Raw genomic sequence first — 20,629 nt, forward strand, 5'->3', positions numbered from 1 at the left:
CATATAAAAACAATACACACCGCATAGATTTTTATGCACTAATCTAGTAGAAAAATGAGCTGGTTTCAAATACATGTTTTAGTAATTCATGTTGTAGAGCATTATTTGGAAAGTTAATTTTTACCACAGGTCTTGATTTACTCACGAATTGAGAAAAAATCTGTTGGAAAATCCTGAGGAAGCCGCTGGTAAATTGGTCTTTTGTTTTTTGAGGTCACGGCTGCTGCACTTTATACGTTTAAATGTGTTAAAATGGATGATGATAAACTGATTTGATTTGCTTTGATTGATCGGTTGAACCTAACTAATAATACAGACTAACACAAGATGATCTGCAGTATACAATAATGGGATAGTTCATCCAAAAAATAAAGTTTTTTGCATTAATTTACTCCCTTAAAATTATTTGAGTTTGTTTCTTTCTGTTTTTCCTACTATGGAAGTTGATGGGTACCAACAATCAACATTTTTCCAAATACAGTGGTCCCTCGCTATAACACGGTTCACCTTTCGCGGCCTCAAAGTTTCTTTTGTGCAATTTGACATGCTTCTTTTCAAGACTTCTGTGTCTTGATTGACTGTAGACCATTGTCATTAAATCTCCTCCATGCCATGTCTCTGGAACAGTAAAGAATGTGTTCAGCTTGTCAGGTTTACACAAATCTTCGATCGCTAGCAGTGCTGTACAGGTTATTTGCAGGCCCCCCCCCAACAAATTCCACAATGTCGACGAAACATTCTGCACCATCAAAGGCACCTGCAGTAGCACCAAAAAGGCAGAGAAAGATGCTAACCATCGCTTAAAGTTCTTCTGGATATGATAAAGGAAGATAGAAGTTTTGCTGCTGTACAGCGTCCTTACAGAAAAAATAAATCTTTGGTTCGTTACATACAGGAGGAAGAAAATATTCTATAATACTGAACTTATTTTTCTAGGAAGGTTTGAACTTTGAGAGTGTTTAAACAACAGAGAAAAGTGTGAAAATTCAATTCATATAATGCTATTAATTGTTAATAGCAATAAATTCAATTAAATGTTAATGCCTGTCTAAAAAATTGTGTACAAAGTGTGTAGTGAGGGGGTTTTACAGCCTTAAAACATTTAGAATTGTATCAAACAAAGCTGACTACTTCGCTATTTCGCCTATTGCGGGTTAGTTCTAGAACGATACTCTGATTAACGGGGGACCACTGTATCTTCCTATGTGCTCAACAAAAGAAAGAAACTCATAAAGGTTTAACAGTAACATAAGGGAGAATAAATGATGAGGTAATTTGTGGATGAACTATCCCTTTTAGGCAGTAAATGCTTAAATTGTTATAGTATTAGAAAGGTTTCTGGTAGTTCAAATTTTTCCAAGCAGTTTTTTTTTTCCTCCAGATTTTTTTTCAGAACTTCAAATTTTGTCCGTACTTGTATGAAATGCAATCATCCTAGTGGTTAGTGTTTCTAATCAGTGACCATTGCTTTATAGGGAGAGTTGGAGCGTCAACTCCTACAGGCAAATCCTATTCTGGAATCCTTTGGAAATGCCAAAACAGTGAAAAATGACAACTCTTCACGTTTTGTAAGTTGACCAGTTACATCTAATCTGACTATTCCTATTGTTTTTCCGACTGTAATGTTGCTTCAACTTTAAAACATATAATTAATCTTTCTTTACTTAAGGCATTTGCACACATTTAGTGTGCATGTAGCATCTGAAAATGGACATTTAGGCACGCACGCGCACACACACACACACACACACACACACACACACACACACACACACTCACACACTCACACTCTCATCAAATCCACATTCAGCAGTCTGAAAGATCTAGGCGTCTGTCTTGCATCGGCTCTTCTGTCCAGCTGATTGAGTTTTCGCTGGCATGCGTTAAAGTCAGCAGAAAGCTTTTAAGCACACAAACAAATCAAAAGCCACAGAGGAATTTGTTTCTTCAGGCCTTCCTCTGGGGAATTATATTGGGGGCATTTGTTGCAAATAAGCATGTCTGTAAGCTTCTAATTACCAGTTTCGGCTTATACATACTCAAACCTCTCTGTCTGATCGATAACAAGACAACAATAATCTCTATTTATTCTTAGAGATGTTGGTTAGGCTCATAAAATATAATGATATTTCCATGATGCAATTGAATGGTTTGTAAAGCATGAACAGTAAAAAATCTGTCTTTCCACAGGGCAAGTTCATCCGCATCAACTTTGATGTAACCGGTTACATTGTGGGGGCCAACATTGAAACCTGTATCCTGATCTGATAGCCGTTCCATTACATTTAAGCAATACTGCAAACAGCTGTCAAGTCAAAGCAAGCATTCAGAAACACCGAAATAGTTGAGTTTGTGTATGCATCATCAATGTTAATGGTGCAACTTTCTATGAACTTTTAGAACAGCAACACCGTTTTGTACAGCTACAATAGATGGTATACAGTAGGAAAAAAAGTCATTTGAAGTAGTATCCCAGATAAACACCACATCATAAGCAAGCTTTGATTTAACAAATAAAATTGTTTTTACTATGAAAATGTTTGTACAACCCCAAAGCAGAAAAAGTTGAGACAGTATGGAAAACGCAAATAAAAAAAGAAAGAAGTGATTTCTAAATTTACTTAGACTTGTATTTCACTAAGACAATACAACAAACATTATTTAATGTGTTCCTCATGATTTTTTTTAATAAACAAATTCCAATTTTGGCTCTTGCAACAAATTTTTACTTTTAAATGCTATGGACACTGTTAACATATGGCTTCCATTTGACACAGTACAGTTTTCACTGGCATTTGTGGATGTGAATATGTATGGTGGTACTTGACGAAGGTTTGCCAAAGTAGCCCTGAGCCCATGTGGTGATATCTCATATAGATGATTGACAATTCTTGAAGCAGTGCCGCCTGAGAGATCAGAGGTCATGGTATAGTTCAGCTTAGACTTGCCCCCTTTGTCGGACTGTAATTCTTCCAGATTCCTTGAATCTTTTAATTATGCCATGCACTGTTGAAGGTGAATTATCGAAATGTCTTCCTATCTTCTTTGAGGAACATTGTTTTTAAACATTCAATAATTTTCTCATGTATTTGTTGGCAAATTGTTTATCCTCGGCCCATATTTGCTCCTAGTGGACTGGACCTTTCTTGGATGCAACTTTTTTACCAAATCATAATTATTATAGTTACCTGTTGACATCACCGGTTTCAAATCACATCCTTATTTAAACAATTCCTCTCATTACTAGCCGTAAATTGCTCCTGTCCCAACTCTTTTTTTTTTTTTTTTTAATGTGTTGCAAGAACCAAAATTTAAAACATGTTAATTTTAAAAAACACAAACAATGAAAATCATGAGCAACCCATTAAATAATGTTTGTTGTTTTGTCTGCAATAAAATATCCTACACTGTAAAAACTGTTCAGTTGACTTTACTTCAAATAAAGTGAGTAAACCCATTTTCTTAACATTATTAAGTTATTAGAGGTGTGTGTGTGTGTGTGTGTGTGTGTGTGTGTGTGTGTGTGTGTGTGTGTGTGTGTGTGTGTGTGTGTGTGTGTGTGTGTAATTCCTAAAAATTAAGTTAAATTAACTTAACAGTTCTGAATTACAAAATAATTACTTCCAGTTTTGAAGTAAGATCAACTTGTCTCTTTAAAGGCAATGGATTGACTCACTTCTTTTAAGTAATTGCTTCTTACAGTGAACTCTCCTAACTATTTTTCTGAGTTGGGGTTGTAAATTAAGGTGGCATTAAAAAATGTGTAAAACTTAACTTATTTGACACAAAGTGATATAAAATTGGCTGTACAATAGGCTTCACTTGCCCTTAACACAATCTCAAGATCTTCTTGAAAAGTCCAGGGCCATTCGCCAAGCCAAAGATGAACGCACCTTCCACGTCTTCTACCAGCTGTTGGCCGGTGCTGGAGAACATCTGAGATGTGAGTGATTCTTTTAACATGATGACTAGGGTATCTAGAAATGAACTTGCACTTAGATTAAAAAGTCTATATAAACATGTTTGTGTCCTTTAATAAATTTGGGATATTTTTAATAATAATAGTGATGATAAAAAGGAACAAACTTGCTATGAGGTCTGAGGTTGCTGTATGTTTTTGTTGAACCCATCTGTTCATATTGTTTTAAAGCTATACTGTTTAAATTTGTAAAGCCAAATGACATTAATGTGGAACATGTCACCAACTACAGCAATGTGAAATAAAAGTGCTCTTGAGCATAAATGCTGCTAACAATATAATCAAGTCTGCCTCCATGTGATCTCAGAATATATGATTTTATATTCTGCTTTTGTTTGTAATTTCATTACCAGTTGCAGTGCCTGATTGGATTGTAGTATATGAGTACATCGTTTCGTACCACCTTCTTATAGTCTGGTTTTCATGTACTACCTTGCTTCAAAAAATAGATTGTAATGTCTCCACGTAGTTATTTGGCTTGATTCATGTCTTGTAGTACTTTAAACTAAGACTTCTTTGAATATTTATGATAAAAATGAATTGTAGAAATGCCAGTGCTGATGGAAAAAAAAGGTAGCATGCGTTAACACTCCCTGTGATTGCAGTTGTGTGATTAATCCTCTTGTTCTTTTGGCAGCTGATCTACTCCTGGAGGGTTTCAATAGCTACCGCTTCCTCTCCAATGGTAACATTCCCATCCCTGGCCAACAGGACAAGGATAATTTCCAAGAGACCATGGAAGCCATGCATATTATGAGCTTCAATCATGAGGAAATCTTATGTAAGCATTCCTGAAACTTACACATCTCTATGTAGTTTATTTATTGCTGTTTTATATAGGCTTGCTAGTAAATCATAGTTCTTGTTAAGCATTTGTAGAATTTTCCCCCCTTTTTATTATTTGGATTAGATTACCTTTTGCATTCACTAGCCCAGTGTTTCCCAACCTTGTTTCTAAAGGCACACCAACAGTACACATTTTCAACCTCTCCCTAATCAAACACACCTGAATCAACTCATTAGAATATTATAAGAGACTCCAAAACCTGAAAATGGGTCGGATACTGTTGGTGTGCCTTTAGGAACAGGGTGGGGAAATACTGCACTAGCCCATGTGCAATGGTCCTGCGGTGGGATTATTCTCTTTTAATTAATGGGTTTTTAACAGTATGTGTTAAAATATCAAGCTGTCCACATTAACACATGCATTTTTTTATATTTTATAACTTAAATTACACAGTTTACCATACAAACTGAATATAAGCTACATCTCCAGTATACTTTTTCGCACCTTGACAAAGACTGTAGAAGCCGTCATGCCATTAAACACAAATAAACAGTTCAACACAGTTTAATTGTTTGTGTGTTTGAAAAGTTTGATTAGTGAGAACCAAAATTTGGCATAGATTTCTCAATATATAAAATCAGGTTTGCTTACAGATAAATAATTCCTTAATTAAACCAGTTAGGATCTTTAAAGAAATGTATAAAACTTATTTGATATATTTATGAAAGGTTAAGTGGAATTGTTATCAGATAATATAATTAATATTAAGTATACAAAAGTCTGCCAAGTTCTGGTCATAGTGGTTTTGTATTATAAGCATGCCACACTGGACAGAACTTTTTTATGTCAAATCCCTGCATACAGTTGAATGTCCTTGTTTTTCTGTCACTCCAGCAATGCTGAAGGTGGTTTCAGCCGTCCTGCAGTTTGGTAACATTGTGTTCAAGAAGGAGAGAAACACAGATCAGGCCTCTATGCCTGAAAACACAGGTACCACATACTCGCTCACCTGTTTCAAAGGCATTTTTGATGGGGGGTGGGGGTGGTGATTGGGAGGCTATGATGGGCAAGGGCTGATGTCTCATGTGTTGTGCGTTTTCAGTGGTGTGGTGTAGATGTAGAGCTGTTCAGAAACGCAAGGTGAAACGCTAGTATGGACGCGGATCGTTTTCATTCTAAAATGTCATTTTGAAACTTAAACATACTAGTGTAAATGGGGCCTTAGACCGTACTCACACTAGGTATAGTTGCCTCGAACCGGGCCAAAGCACGCTTGTCCCCCCTTCCTTCTCCCTCGACGGCCCGCGCTCACACCACAAACGGGCCTGGGCACGCTTACGTCATCGCTGCTGCGCTGTTCAGTGAGAAGCGCTCTCTCACTCGGCAGCACAGTGGAGATTTCTCTAGTTATATCGTTTCAGTCGTTTGTTATGCAGTGACATGCAGTCAAATATTTCGCCAAGCAGTCCTTAGGGATGCGGTGACACGCAGTCAGATATTTCGCTGAACAGATCCGCCACTTTTGACGCTCATAAACAATCATAAAGCCCTCGGGCTGTAGGAATGAGGACGTCTGCTGAAGCCGCGCAGCTGTCGTGCTGTGAGCAGTTCTTGTCTTTAATAAACTACGGCAGTTTGCGTTCACTGAACAGTAAGAATGATTAATAAATCCATATGAAATAGCCCCTTAAAAGTCACGACTCGCTTTTAGTTTCGGGCTTTGTCGCGTTTTGCACTCACACACAAGCGCACCGTGCCAAAGCCCAAGTGAACCGCGCTCAGACACACCTCTTCCAACCGGGCCAGGGCCGGCCAAGTGAACCGTGCTTGAGCCCGATTCAGCGCACTCACACTTCTCAAACGATCCGGGAAACAGGCCTGGGCATGGTACGGATGGCATAGTGTGAGTAGGCCCTTAGAGACATTCTGGCAACACCTGAGCCTTTTATTGCCTGTTGTAAAAAGAGCATAATAGGAACATTATAAATTTTTCAAAATTGCAAAAAGCCCTATTTTAACTTCCTAATGTGTGTGTGTTAAAAATACTCATGTGTGTGCATAGTAATGCTTGTCACAAACAATCTATCTGTGTAATAATGGATTTCTTATAATTTTCAATCAAGTATCATAACCTTCTTTCTCCTCTTGAAATTACTTTTTGAAAAAAGGACTTAACTTCCGTTTTATGGTGACTTTAAAGTGACGTATAAAAACAAGGCGTTTTTTTTGTATTTACCCAAGCTGTTTTTGTTTTTCTCACAGCACAATATAATAAACGTTCTGTGGGGTATTTTAAACTTAAACTTTAGAGACATTCTGGCAACACCTGAGCCTTTTATTGCCTGTTGTAAAAAGGGGCATAATAGGAACATTATAAAGATTGCAAAATTGCATAAAGCCTTATTTTAGCACTGAGTTAACATCTTTTTTCAGTAATGGAAATTTGAATGCATTATGTGATCGTACTTCAATAACTCCATAAATCATTTGGCAGTGCATTAGCATTAAAGTGTGTTCAGTATCCAGACTGCCCTCCAGTATAACCCATGCACCAGATGTGCACTGCGTTGTTTTGACAAATTACCCGTTGGACTTTGCTTGGGCTCTTTTAGTGACAGCTCGAATGGTTCCTGGATCCATTTCATATTAAAAGAAAATACCAGAATAGTTGTGCTAAATCAAAACGCGTTTACGTAAGAGCCTCAGAAGCAACCGTTTTTTACAGCCACGATGCATTCCAGCAGGCTTACTCCACTGGCGTTTGAATTAATTTATTTTTATTCTCACCGTTAATGGAAAGATATTGAAACTTTCTTCTGTTTAAGCCACGGTTCAAGCTTTTGCATTCGTAACATAAAGCTAGAAAGTTATAGTTCTGCTGGTGGTCCTGAAGGGGAACTTTTTATGGCTGCAGAATGAGCTGTATGGATTTAAAAGTCAGTAAATTGCAATAACGACCTGGGTTATTTGAAATATCTTTTATACACGAGCAAATATGCCTTATAATAACTTCTCTCACCACCATTTAAGTGCATAAGGGAAGCTCCTAAAATCCTATAACTCGAGAAGGAATCGTACCATTTTTGGTCAGTTTGCATACAGATATTTTTTTCATCTTTCATTTTTATTTCTATAGCGCTTTTATTCTGTAGGTTGTGTCAAAGCAGCTTAACATAGAAGTTCTAGTAAATTGAATATGAACGCTCATCGTGAAGAAGCTGCATGTGTGAGTAGGTCACTAGTCTCAAGCTCTTCCCTCCTTCATGACCGCCACAGCATCTGCTCAGAATACGGCCTGATCTAGTATTAAGGAGACCTCGAGATAATAAAAAAACAGACTAACATAAGCATAGATGCCATTCAAATTATACGTTTTTTTGGGAAGTGTTCCTGGTTCCGGTTGCCCTAATTAACCTCCTTGGGCAGGGGTGTCCAAACTCTGTCCTGGAGGGCCGGTGTCCTGCAGATTTTAGCTCCAACTTGCCTCAACACGCTTGCAGGGATGTGTCTAGAAAGCCTAGTTAGAGCTTAATTAGCTAGCCCAGGTGTGTCTGATTGGGGTTGGAACTAAACTTTGCAGGACACTGGCCCTCCAGGACCAAGTTTGGGCACCCCTGTCCTAAGGCTTAGTGGCCACATACGTGGACAGCGCATTTTAGCTTTTATGTTTTATGTTTTGTTACTAATTTCGAAAGGAGCACGTGGTTATGATTGAACACGACTGGTCCTGCATTAGCCAATTCATGATTTACCAATCAGATGATTCCTAATTCACTATAATGTAAATAAGCAGAGTTTCTCAGTTATCTTCGCCTTGAAGGATCCCTCCTTCCACCCCTACTCCTCCACCTTTTTCTCTATAGGGCGGCACGGTGGCCCAGTGGTTAGCACTGATACCTCACAGCAAGAATGTCACTGGTCCAAACCCTTAACAGGCCAGCTGTTGATTCTGTGCAGAGTTTACATAATCTTCCCATGCTCGCGTGGGTTTCCCCCGGGTTCTCCGGTTTCCTCCCACAGCCAAAAAAACATGTGTCATAAGTGAATTGATCAATTTAAATTAACACTATAGTCGAATTCCTAACCAGCAGTATTTTTTTCTACACAGCAAATTTGATCTGTCATCAACTCTAAAAAAATGGTGGATAGTTCTCCAGACCTACCTGAGCTCAAACTCCCTTCTTGCCCAACAAACGGGAGGGAGCCCCGGACTCAAGGATCTTATGAGCTCAGGGCTCTCTCCCAGGACAGCTTCCCAAACTCACTTTATAATCAATCATCAGCTATGTGTGAACTCTTGAACAATCCTTTAGAGGACTTGGATTTTAAAAGCATTTGTGTTTTATGTGTTTTCAGCTGCTCAAAAACTTTGCCACCTGCTCGGAATGAATGTCATGGAGTTCACTCGTGCTATCCTGTCTCCAAGAATCAAAGTGGGCAGAGACTACGTACAGAAAGCCCAAACTAAAGAACAGGTAATGAGATAATCACTTCCCCTTTGTAAATCTGTCAGATCACCACCCCTTCAGCTATAAGACAATGTTTTCTTTTGGATCCTGATAATTTCCCTTTGTACCTCTCTGTCCATTTACAACAATAGGCTTACAGTGTCCTGTCATAAAATTGTCATCACTATTATTCACATTTAACTGTGCAAATGAATGCTTTTCTTAACATTTAAAAGTCCTGTGATATTAAAAAAAAAAAAAAAAAAAAAAAAAAATATATATATATATATATATATATATATATATATATATATATATATATATATATATATATATATATATATATATATATATATATATATATATATATAAGCTAGTTTTAAGGATATCTATTAGCTAGCTGTTCCAAAACAGTGAAAATTCACATTTACACTTCCTGACAAAAGTCCTGTTGTCAATTCCAGTTGTAAGAGCAGCAAATAATAACTTCTAGTTGATCATTTGGAAAAGTGTCAGAAGGTGGATTTTTCAGATGAATCATCTGTTGAACTGCATCCCAATCATCACAAATACTGCAGAAGACCTACTGGAACCTGCATGAACCCAAGATTCTCACAGAAATCAGTCAAGTTTGGTGAAGGAAAAGTCATGGTTTGGGGTTACATTCAGTATGGAGGTGTGCGAGAGATCTGCGGCGTGAATAGTAACTTCAACAGCCTGAGGTATCAAGACATTCGTGCTGCCCATTACATTACAAACCACAGGAGAGGGCAAATTCTTCATCAGGATAGCGCTCCTTCTCATACTTCAGCCTCCACATCAAAGTTCCTGAAAGCAAAGAAGGTCAAGGATTGCTCCAGGATTGGCCAGCCCAGTCACCAGAGATGAACATTATTGAGTATGTCTGGAGTAAAATGAAGGAGGCATTGAAGATGAACCCAAAGAATCTTGATGAACTCTCGGAGTCCTGCAAGAACACTTTCTTTGCCGTTCCAGATGACTTTATTAATAGGTGATTTGAGTCTTTGCAGAGATGTTTGGATGCAGTCCTCCAAGCTCATGGGAGTCAAACACAATATTAAATCTTTTTCCACTGCACCATCACTTTATATTCTTTACTGTGCATTATTTTTTTAAGTGACAAGGCAATTTGTCTAAGCAAAGTCAGACCTTACTGTCCTAATTAAATAATTAAAAAGCAAGGTATGATCATATTTTATTCTGGTAAAATAAGTGTAATCTAGAGGCCTTTGCCTTTCATATAATCCTCTTCTGATACCAAATAGTCAACTAGAAGTCAAGTTATTATTTGTTGTTCCTAAAACTTGCATAGGAGACAAAACTCTTGTCAGGTTGTGTACATAATATAAAATGTGCTTGAGTTTCACCACTCTCACTGGCAGTTGAGATTACGTCAAACATCGAATAAAAAATGCCCATTTCAAAGCACTTCATTGGCCTTTTTAAAATTGTAAGAAATTTTTTTTTAAATAAAAACAATTGCAATAATAATTGGAGCAAAACTAACATAATTACTAATTAAAATCTTAATGTTTAGTCTTAGATTATATTTTGTGTTTTTGCATTAATATTAGCTTGATTATATGTTCTAATGCAAAGGTTTGTTGACTTTCTCTGTTTCTCTATCTAGGCTGACTTTGCAGTGGAAGCCCTGGCCAAGGCCACTTATGAAAGGTTGTTCCGCTGGCTTGTTCACCGCATTAATAAAGCTCTGGACAGAACCAAGCGCCAGGGAGCTTCCTTTATTGGCATCCTGGATATTGCTGGCTTTGAGATTTTCCAGGTGCGGCTTCCTCGGGTTTAGTGCTCAGCTGTCTGTTAGATATTAATCACTATGCTGCCACAAATCAGAGCTTGTGCGATTGAATGTTTTTAGAAATTCAGGCAATGCAAGTACCTGAAAATGCTAAAAGTTTCTGTACTTTTGATTTTAAACATCAAATATCACAGATTTACACTCACCGGCCACTTTATTAGGTACACCCGTCCAGCTGCTCGTTTACACAAATTTCTAATCAGCCAATCACGTGGCAGCTACTCAATGCATTTAAGCATGTAAACATGGTCAAGACGATCTGCTGCAGTTTAAACCAGGCATCAGAATGCGGAAGAAAGGTGATTTAAGTGACTTTGAACATGGCATGGTTGTTGGAGCCAGACAGGCTTTTCTGAGTATTTCAGAAACTGCTGATCTACTGGAATTTTCATGCACAACCATCTCTAGGGTTTACAGAGAATGATCAGAAAAAGAGAAAAGTAAGCAGGAGTTATGTGGGCCCAAATGCCTCTATTGATACCAAAGGTCAAAGCAGAATGGCCAGACTAGTAAGGAAAGGCAACAGTAACTCAAATAACCACTCATTACAACCGAGGTATGCAGAAGAGCATCTCTGAACACACAACACGTCTAACCTTGAGGTGGATTTTCAGATGCCTTCAATTGATTGATATTTTTTCATTTTTAAAAAAAGTGTAATATCAGAAATGCTAAATATATTTGAATGGACTCTAGAACTAAATGCATGTAAAACATTGTAAAAATGATTAAATTTAAATCTGTCATTCGGATGAGATGTTAAATCGAGGTCCTGACTCTCTGTTGTCATTAAAAATCCCATGGCACTTCTCGTAAAGAGTAAGGGTATAACAAAAGTGTCCTGGCCAAATTCCCTCCATCGACCCTTAGGATCATGGCCTCCTAATCATCCCCATCCACTAAATTGGCTCTATCACTGTCTCTCCACTCCTCCTACAGCTGGTGTGTGGTGTGCGCACTTTTCGCTGTTGTCCTGTGGTTGCCGTCACATCATCCAAGTGGATGCTGCACACTGGTGTCGGTGTAGAGAGACCCCCCCATGATTGTGAAGCGCTTTGTGTATATGACCATACACAAAACATGCACTATATAAATTCACATTACTTACTTACTAGATAATGTCAATATTATATTATTTAAATGTAATTGATTAAACATTCTTATTCATTATTAGATTTTAGTTGTGCTAAATCATTAAAAACATTGTCCAGAAAAATGTACATGTAAATGGAAACTAATTTTACAAATATAAAAATAAACTTCCTAAAGATTTGAAGATATGACAATTGTAAAACTTAATACATTTTGTTGTTATAAATTAAAAAACAACAACAAATTAATTTTGAGTACAAAACCTAGTTATTGCTCATTTGAGCTTTCTTCTTTCAGGTTTCATCTCAGAGCTGGACTTTGCTTTGGATAAGATGCATCTGCTAAATTGAATAATATAATTATGACTTTGTTAGGAAACCAAATAACAAGGTTTACAGTAAACAGTGTAATTGGACACCCACTCATAGCTGCGATATCCAGTTAGTTGATATCGATGTTGCAGATCTTGGTTAAAGAGCCAATTAGGCCTGTTCTGGGGCTAAAAATACTACGGACAAAGACAACTCATTCATGCTTAATTCTCTTCTATCTCTCTGTAGCTCAACTCATTCGAGCAGCTTTGTATCAACTACACCAATGAGAAGCTCCAGCAGCTCTTCAACCACACCATGTTCATCCTGGAGCAGGAGGAGTATCAGCGGGAAGGCATCGAATGGAGCTTCATCGACTTCGGCCTCGACCTGCAGCCCTGCATTGACCTCATTGAGAGACCCGTGAGCAGCTATTCGCAAATGAAATTGTCCTTAAATTGGTTGATAGAAATGTTTTTGCTCCTACTTTATATTACAGGGTGACTGCGGGGTCTTAAATAAAAAAAAAAACGAATTTTTTTACAATATTTACTGTACACAATAAGTACATTGTAACTGAATAATTTCAGTGTAAGTACATATTAGTTATGGACACTTGATATGAATTAGGACTATATTTTCTAACCCAGATTTGAATGGCAGTAAAGAATGTTTTCCTTTGGCTTTTCTGCAAATATAGTTGTCCTAAATGGTCATTTTTTTGTACTTCTTAGGCAAATCCTCCTGGCGTGTTGGCTCTGTTGGATGAGGAATGCTGGTTCCCCAAAGCCACAGATAAAACCTTTGTGGACAAACTTGTTCAAGAGCAAGGCACCCATGGAAAGTTCCAGAAACCACGGCAGCTGAAGGACAAAGCCGATTTCTGTATCATTCACTATGCTGGAAGGGTATGTTTACATTTATGATGCCACACTTACTTTAGGCCCACACAGAATCTGCGGATCCGAATGGATTTGCATTGTAAACATTAAATAAATGTTAAAATTTTTTTTTTTTTGCCATAACATTTTTTATTTTCATTTTCAGTTTGTACACATTTAAATACAACACTTTACGTACATTTTTATACAACAATAACCTTGCTGCATTTACAAATTATATAAAATAAAAGGATATCTATATATATTAAAAACTAAGCAAAAACAAACATCAAACAAACAAACAAAAAAAAAACGCTCATTTTTTCGTTAATCTTTTCAAAAGTGATCATTATAATGCTTCTGAGTACAATGTACAGCAAATATATATTGAAGAGTGTGTCAATACAGATAGGGAAGACTAGTACTACATTGTCCACACAAAACTTATTCCTCAACTTTTTCCTCTGTTAATTCCACATCTTTGGTTTAACTGATGATAGCACTCCATTAGCCTTATTATACACCCGGCGCAATAAGCTGCAAGACGTGCTTGTCACGATTTGTTGCTATTTTCAGGCCAGCACAACAGTTATTTTTATTACTATTTTTTATTTTTCATATTATTTATTAGATGCCTTTTTATATTTGTTGTAATAAAAACAAGTTTAGATTTGTCCACCTGTCGAGTTTTAGACCATATGGGGCATAAGAATAGATGTGTGTTTGGATATAACTCGCTTTTTTATTATTGTTCATTTATTTTTTTGCTGGAAATTGGAACTGAATTTAGAAATAGTTTTGAAACACATCTTTGTGCCTAACAAACGAAATGAAATATGTCAGCTAATGGATGTGTACAACAGTTTCCTCATCCACGAAAGTAGAAGTGTAAAGTAAAAAGTAAACATTAAGTAAAGAGGCCAAATGGAGTACACTCATTCTTTATCCCCGCACTGCAGATGCTCTGTTAACCATTGTCTCACTAGTGAAGTTCTCAGTTTTCCACTTACAAGATCCGCCATCTAAATAGAAAACACTATTGACTCTTAAAGGGAATGCCGGATGACACTATGGTTGGTTTCATGCTCAAAGCTTACCGTAACTTATTAAGAGAATAAGCACAACACCATTAGACCATGAGTCGTGGCGCAGAAGCTGTCCGTAAAATAGCAAAAGTGGATTCAGACAGAGCCTTAATGCTTTTGCGCCATGCCCTTTAGACTTTGCGCCTAGATCATTGAAATAGAGCCCCATATGTTTTCAAATATATGCTGTTTAGCTTTTAGTATGCGATTTATATTTCTAATGGAAGGCTTGAAAACATCTGTCTTATCCATTGAGTAGTGTTTGGTCTTTGCGTTTTTGTCCATAGCAAAGCTACACATAATTTGGCATAAAGCAAGCTGAGGTCTATAGATACTTATTCGCTTCTTTAGTTATTTTTGTTATATATATTATGTTTTCAGTTTTGATTTTCCCAAAATCATTCCGCATAAATCCACAGATTTTTTACAAAATTTTGCTCAGAAATAAATAGATTTTGTGTGGCCCTTCTTATAAGGTGCGATATTTACCTTTTGTGCTTCAGTCTGAATTCAGCCCAGTTGTTAATGTTTAAAAGAAGCCTGGAATGCATGGTAACCTTATGTAATTGGATTTAGTCAGGTCATCCTGGCTTGCAGTTGAAATGTTGCATTGCTGTCTTTCGAGTGCTGCAGAATCCAGCTGTGGTATGTGCTAACCATAGGCCACATCTGGTTCAGATCAGCAAACTGTTTGCAATAGAAACTTGACGCTGCATGAAATGAGGAACTTTTAATATTTCTCTCCCTGAGAGCTGTTTTTAGGTTAAAAGCCAGAAAATTGCTGCTTGCTTTGTTTCCTGTTGTTTAAGAAAAGAACTAAAACGGTTGATTTATACCTTCAGTAATACTTCTATAAGACTATGCAAACAGCCAATGACTACCGAACTGCAGAAGCACAGAATCCAGACTGTGCAGGAGTAATTCAGTTTTTCTCATTCTGAGTGTTAGTTTATTAATGCAGTGCTTATTTCCTTTTATTCTGCAGGTTGATTATAAGGCTGATGAGTGGTTAATGAAAAACATGGACCCTCTGAATGACAATGTGGCTACGCTTCTGCATCAGTCCACGGATAAGTTTGTGGCTGAGCTGTGGAAGGACGGTAAGCAGTTTCTTCTCAACATGTGAAATATTAAACGACCCATTTTTATTGCTCTCGCCCTCCCACTCTGTGAAGAAAGAGACTGTTGTTTTCAATCCTCAGTTTCATGTATTTAAGAAAAAAGAGCTTGTCATGCATTTCAATGGCTTGTGCGAATATCTTAACATAGCAGGAGAGAACTATTAATCCAAGAGGAGAAATGTCAAACAAGAGATTTTGCAATGTATATACCACAGCTGATGTTTTTATATGCTATAAGTGAGAAAGACTGCTTTACATTTGGAATATGTAAATACAAGTGAGAGCAGGGAAGACATATTTAATAGTGTTAAAATACAGAGTGGGACGTGCATGTTTGGTGGCTTTATTTTATGACAGCTTTTTCACTGCGATTCTAGAAAAAATAACACTGTATGTGTGTCAAAGACAAGGCAAATATTTTACAATTAATTTAACATGTAATGAATTTATTTAAAAGTGATTTTATATAGAAGGAAAACATAATAATGCGAGTGCAGTGTCTTTTTTAAATATTTCAAAAGTCTTTTGTGTACATAAATTGCAAAAAAAATGATATTGTATTATTATATTATCATTCAGTAGCTGTGTTCTAAATCACATTCTGCATCTTCTGAAAGTTGAAACTGATTGAGTCACCAAATGTCAGCAGAGAAATACCGAATTACACTTTAAAATGCACCATAAGTATATTGTTTCAAACAGTACTTCAAAAATTCCTTTTCTTATATTTTTTTGTCTTGTTTCTAATCCAAATGTCTAAAAATACTTAAAGGTGCAGTAGGTGATCTGCCAAAATGCTAACCGCTTAGCATATTATCTTTGGATGGCGGGGAGGGACTGGGATTTCAAAGCCACACCTCCTGAAATTGTGAGCGCGCACCGCGTCACAACAGCAGACAGACAACCCACTAGTTCATGTCATTCGGCAGTTAGTTAGTGTTAAGCCAGCGCCGTGCAGAAATTACATTTATAACTTAGCCACACTTACATGCTTTTTCAGAGCGAATATTCAGAGTAGCATGGTAAACAGTATTGGAAGGCTGTCATTGTTCAAAATTGACCCAATGTGAATAAAAAAGCAACTTCAGCTCAATAAAGCAGGTTAGGCGAAATAGCACTATTTTCTGATGTTTTGTTGTTAAACTAAATATAAATCTACATTATCGATGCTGTCAAAGGACCTTATGAAACTGAAAATAATCCCATCAATCTTTCACCGGGAGATTTCAGTGGCTTAACAACACGTCTGTGCATATAAGTCATTCATAACAGAACGCAATCTAACATAAGCTAAGTCCGACTAAAACAGTTTTAAAACAGAACATTACCTGTCTAACTGTAATACTTCAGCCATGGTTTCGTCTTTCCTCCAGTGTGCTAAAGTAACTCGGATATTGATTCAGGTTTTTAAAAGTTTCAATTCAGCATTTGATTTCTCCCGGTCTGTCTCGTGACCGCGCGGCGCTTCTGCAGACAGGCACGTGCGAATGGCGGATCTGCTTGAACAGTTGCGCAGAAGTCCAAATCGACATTTGCTGACGGACAGTCTGAGCTGCTTATCGGAATTGTGGGAGATGTCGGTCCGACAATATTTAATGGATGAACATTTTTTAGTTTTATGCTTTACCCAGAATATAGAAATACATATAAACACATTTAGATCATTTACTGTAATCATTACTATTGGACTGTGTGGAGACTTTCAACCAGCACAACAACAAATGTTTCTGAAGACAAAAACCTACTGCACCTTTAAATCAAAAAGCATTTTCTAGGCAAGCAAAAAATCTTTGAATTATTTTAAGAAATAATAAGTCAAAATTAAGTGAGTTATAAATGCGGTTGGCAGTATAATCTTAAATCAAAAGGAAAAACAAGATTCTGTTGGTTACCTCATTGGTAGGTTATTTTGAAAAAAATGTTTTTTCTTAAAACATGCAATATTTTTTGCTGCTGGGTTTAAGAAGTTTTAGGACTAGACACAAGACAAAAAGGTTTCAAGTCAGAAAAGCATTTTTTTGCTCTGTAAAATGTTCAAAAACCACTGAATATGCAGTTTGTTAGCAGTATTTCAGTGTAACAATTCATTTTAAAGAGCCCCTTATTATGCATTATAAAATGTCATATTTTGGTTTGGGGTGTCTCCAACAACAGGCTGATAAACATGCAAGGTCAAAAAACACTTTCATTGTCTTAGAAAATGCATTTATTTGACTTAATTATCCCAACGACTCCCATATACTTGTACAGAGATTCATTTATTCCCAAACCCCTCTTTTGCATGATGCTAATCGTCAGTGTTTGGTCTGAGTCTAGTGTGATTGGTTGACTAGGTTCAGCATGAGATGGAGAGAAACGGCCAGCACCGTTATAAAGTAACACAGAGTATATATGTGAACTCGATGCATGCAGGCAAAAGATCAGAACAAAAGACAAATCATTAATTTGACTCTATAGAATTAATAGATTTAAACACAATGCAAGGTACACTTTTAAGATTTAAACCTCAGCTGGATGTTTCCCTTCGCTTACAGCTGTGTTACACACTGCATGGATGGTTATTTTCAAAAACCCATAATAGGGGCTCTTTAAAATCATACATATAAAAACCCTTATAGTTATTTAACAATCTGTGACATCATCCAAATGACAGCTGCAACTCTGATTTTGCTTCAAAAGTAATTGATTATTTTTAAATATGTTAATTTCACAATTTCATGGTCTGGCAATCTAAATGACAAAAAACACATCATCAATCAGTGAAATGCCCCTAAAAAAGCTATTTATTGTTCAGTTGATTTTGAAATAAGTAGATGTGATATTTTATATAGGTGTCCAGTTGATAGCCTGCAATATTAAGCTGAATTAGAAGTTTCATCGCTCAGGTTAATGCTTTGTTTAGTGTAATACAGATTCTCTGTTAACCGCAGTGTCATTCATTACACTGAACTACAGTATGCCTGTATGTTTGCAAGCAATACTTTCTTATAAATAAAGCTGCAACAGGAATTTTTTGACTTAACTCATTATCTCAGGAATATTGTTGTAACACATTAAATGATATAGACGTAAAACCTTGGACTATCAGTATTTTCTCCTTTTCTGCAAAACATAATTCAGTATAACAAAAATCGTCTTTTAGCGTTTTGTCTTTGACCCATATACTAATATCCTAATAATGTAGTTGTAAATAAAATGATTAATATATTCGCAACATACACTGGGGGAAATAATTATTCAACAGCTTAAAGATGTCTCTCATCTGGAGAATGAAGTGAAATATACAATTTTTATTTATATTTTTTTTACAGACTTCAACAGAGTATTAAAATCTTGATGGTTCTGTGGGTCTCGTTTAGCCAAATCTGATCTTTATTTTCTATTTTCTATTGGATTCAAGTCAGGTGATTGGCTGGGCCATTCTACAGCTTGATTTTCTTTCTCTTAAAGCATTTGAGAGTTTCCCTGGCTGTGTTTTGGATCATTATCTTGCTGAAATGTCCACCCTGGTTTTATCTTTATCATCCTGATAATGTAGATGTTGTGCTGAAGCAGCCAATATTCATTTACAATGACGAAAGGTAGAGGGTTGCTACTGAACTACTGAGAGATTTCAGCTGCTGTCTGGGCTTTCACTGCCTTTCTGCACCTCCCTTTCTTCATGTGTTCAATACATTTTTTCTATGTCATTTTATTTTATTACACATCATTTGTAAACCAATAAGATTTGTTTTCTTTTCATATATGTGTTTATTTGTTTATAAACATCTGGTGAAAATTTCAAGTCAACAGCACCTCTAGAAATATGTTTTCTGAGAAAAAAAGGTGACATGTTTAATACTTATTTCCCCCCACTGTAATTACCTAAATGAATACAAAATTAAAATTGTGCGTGTGTGAAGATCTTAAAAAGAAAAGCTACCGAAACATTACACTATTGCAAATGGAAATAACTTACTGTTGCTTGTTCTCACCTGTGTTGCAAAGCACTAACCAGTGTGTTTACTACCATTTATGTCTTTATGTTCTAGCTGTGTTTTACTACTTTTTTATTTTGCTTTTTTTTTCTTGTTTATCCCCCCCTTTGCCTCTTCTCTGTCTCTCGACCATAGAGATTCAGAATTTCCAAAGAGCGTCTTTTTATGATGTCTCTAGTCTCCATGAATCGCCAGGTGAAGGTATACGATGCTGTAGGTCTCTGCTTACCAGCGCATTGTGTACTTTCAGACTCTCCCATGGCTTGTAGACCTGGGCCCTGGACCCTTTAGCTGGCTAACTTTAGAGTTAGCTGGATCCATTTGAAGCAAAGCTTGACTTGGCTGATTCATTCAGATGTCCAAATGGCTTGAATGAAGATTGCATGAAAAATGAGTGCATGTGCATAGAATTAATGGAGAGTATTGACGTAAACAAACTATTTGAGTTTCTGGGTAACTCTAGGTGACCTGGCTACAAGGATTAGGGCCCTGCTTGTTCCTTAGTGCCTTTCAGCAATTTTGAGCAGTTCCCATGCCCTGTAACTGTTAATAATTAGTCTAAAAATTGTTAAAGGAATATCAAATATTGCAACTTGTCAGACGATATTAAAAAATGTCTTTTTGATGGGAAGAAAACAAGTCAATCTTTCAATATTTGTCAGGAACATGTAAGCAGCTCTGGAAGATATTAGAAGACCACTTGAATTTTCTCATGGATTTACTTGATTTATTAGTTATGGGTTTGAGTAGATGTGTTGCAATTTATTTCATGATGGTCTGATGACATTTCTTTAAAAAAAAATTATGTAAATAAAAGCTATTTATTCTCAGAAGATTTCAATTATTAAGTAAATATAAAATGGTTAATGAAAAACGGGTTATGCCACCAAATATTGATTTCTGAACTCTTTCTGAACTCACATCACAATCACATTGGGTAATGTTTAAACCGAAGTTAAAAATCACAACAAAAAGATTTAAATTCAAAAATATATAACAGCAAAATAGTTTACAGAATAAAAGAGTTTAAACTTGGGCTGCACGATATTGAAAATATTATTTTATTTTTCTGCGGTAAATATTGCAATATAAATACTGTTTCAGAAGATGG

General features: G+C 36.5%; 1 protein-coding gene across 11 annotated transcripts in view; it reads left to right on the plus strand.

The window, feature by feature from the left end:
- myh10 (myosin, heavy chain 10, non-muscle) overlaps positions 1–20,629 on the plus strand; it is a 121,179-nt gene that overhangs the window by 45,992 nt on the left and 54,558 nt on the right. For 8 of the 11 annotated variants that reach the window (XR_012407609.1, XR_012407612.1, XR_012407608.1 and 5 more), the window contains 10 exons: positions 1,476–1,568; positions 2,191–2,254; positions 3,845–3,943; positions 4,617–4,760; positions 5,661–5,756; positions 9,123–9,241; positions 10,866–11,018; positions 12,704–12,877; positions 13,189–13,362; positions 15,406–15,520. Coding sequence is in view for 6 of the 11 variants with exons in the window: in XM_009302149.5 (XP_009300424.1) it covers positions 1,476–1,568; positions 2,191–2,254; positions 3,845–3,943; positions 4,617–4,760; positions 5,661–5,756; positions 9,123–9,241; positions 10,866–11,018; positions 12,704–12,877; positions 13,189–13,362; positions 15,406–15,520 (1,231 nt within the window). In the remaining 5 variants the exon portion in view is untranslated. Of the gene's footprint in view, positions 1–1,475; positions 1,569–2,190; positions 2,255–3,844; positions 3,944–4,616; positions 4,761–5,660; positions 5,757–9,122; positions 9,242–10,865; positions 11,019–12,703; positions 12,878–13,188; positions 13,363–15,405; positions 15,521–19,653; positions 19,720–20,629 lie in introns of all 11 variants that reach the window. The other 3 variants (XM_009302145.5, XM_073953596.1, XM_009302147.5) reach the window with 1 other exon arrangement.

The sequence above is a fragment of the Danio rerio genome, chromosome 6 (genome assembly GCF_049306965.1).
Source record: "Danio rerio strain Tuebingen ecotype United States chromosome 6, GRCz12tu, whole genome shotgun sequence".
In the NCBI taxonomy this organism is placed as follows: Eukaryota; Metazoa; Chordata; class Actinopteri; order Cypriniformes; family Danionidae; genus Danio; species Danio rerio.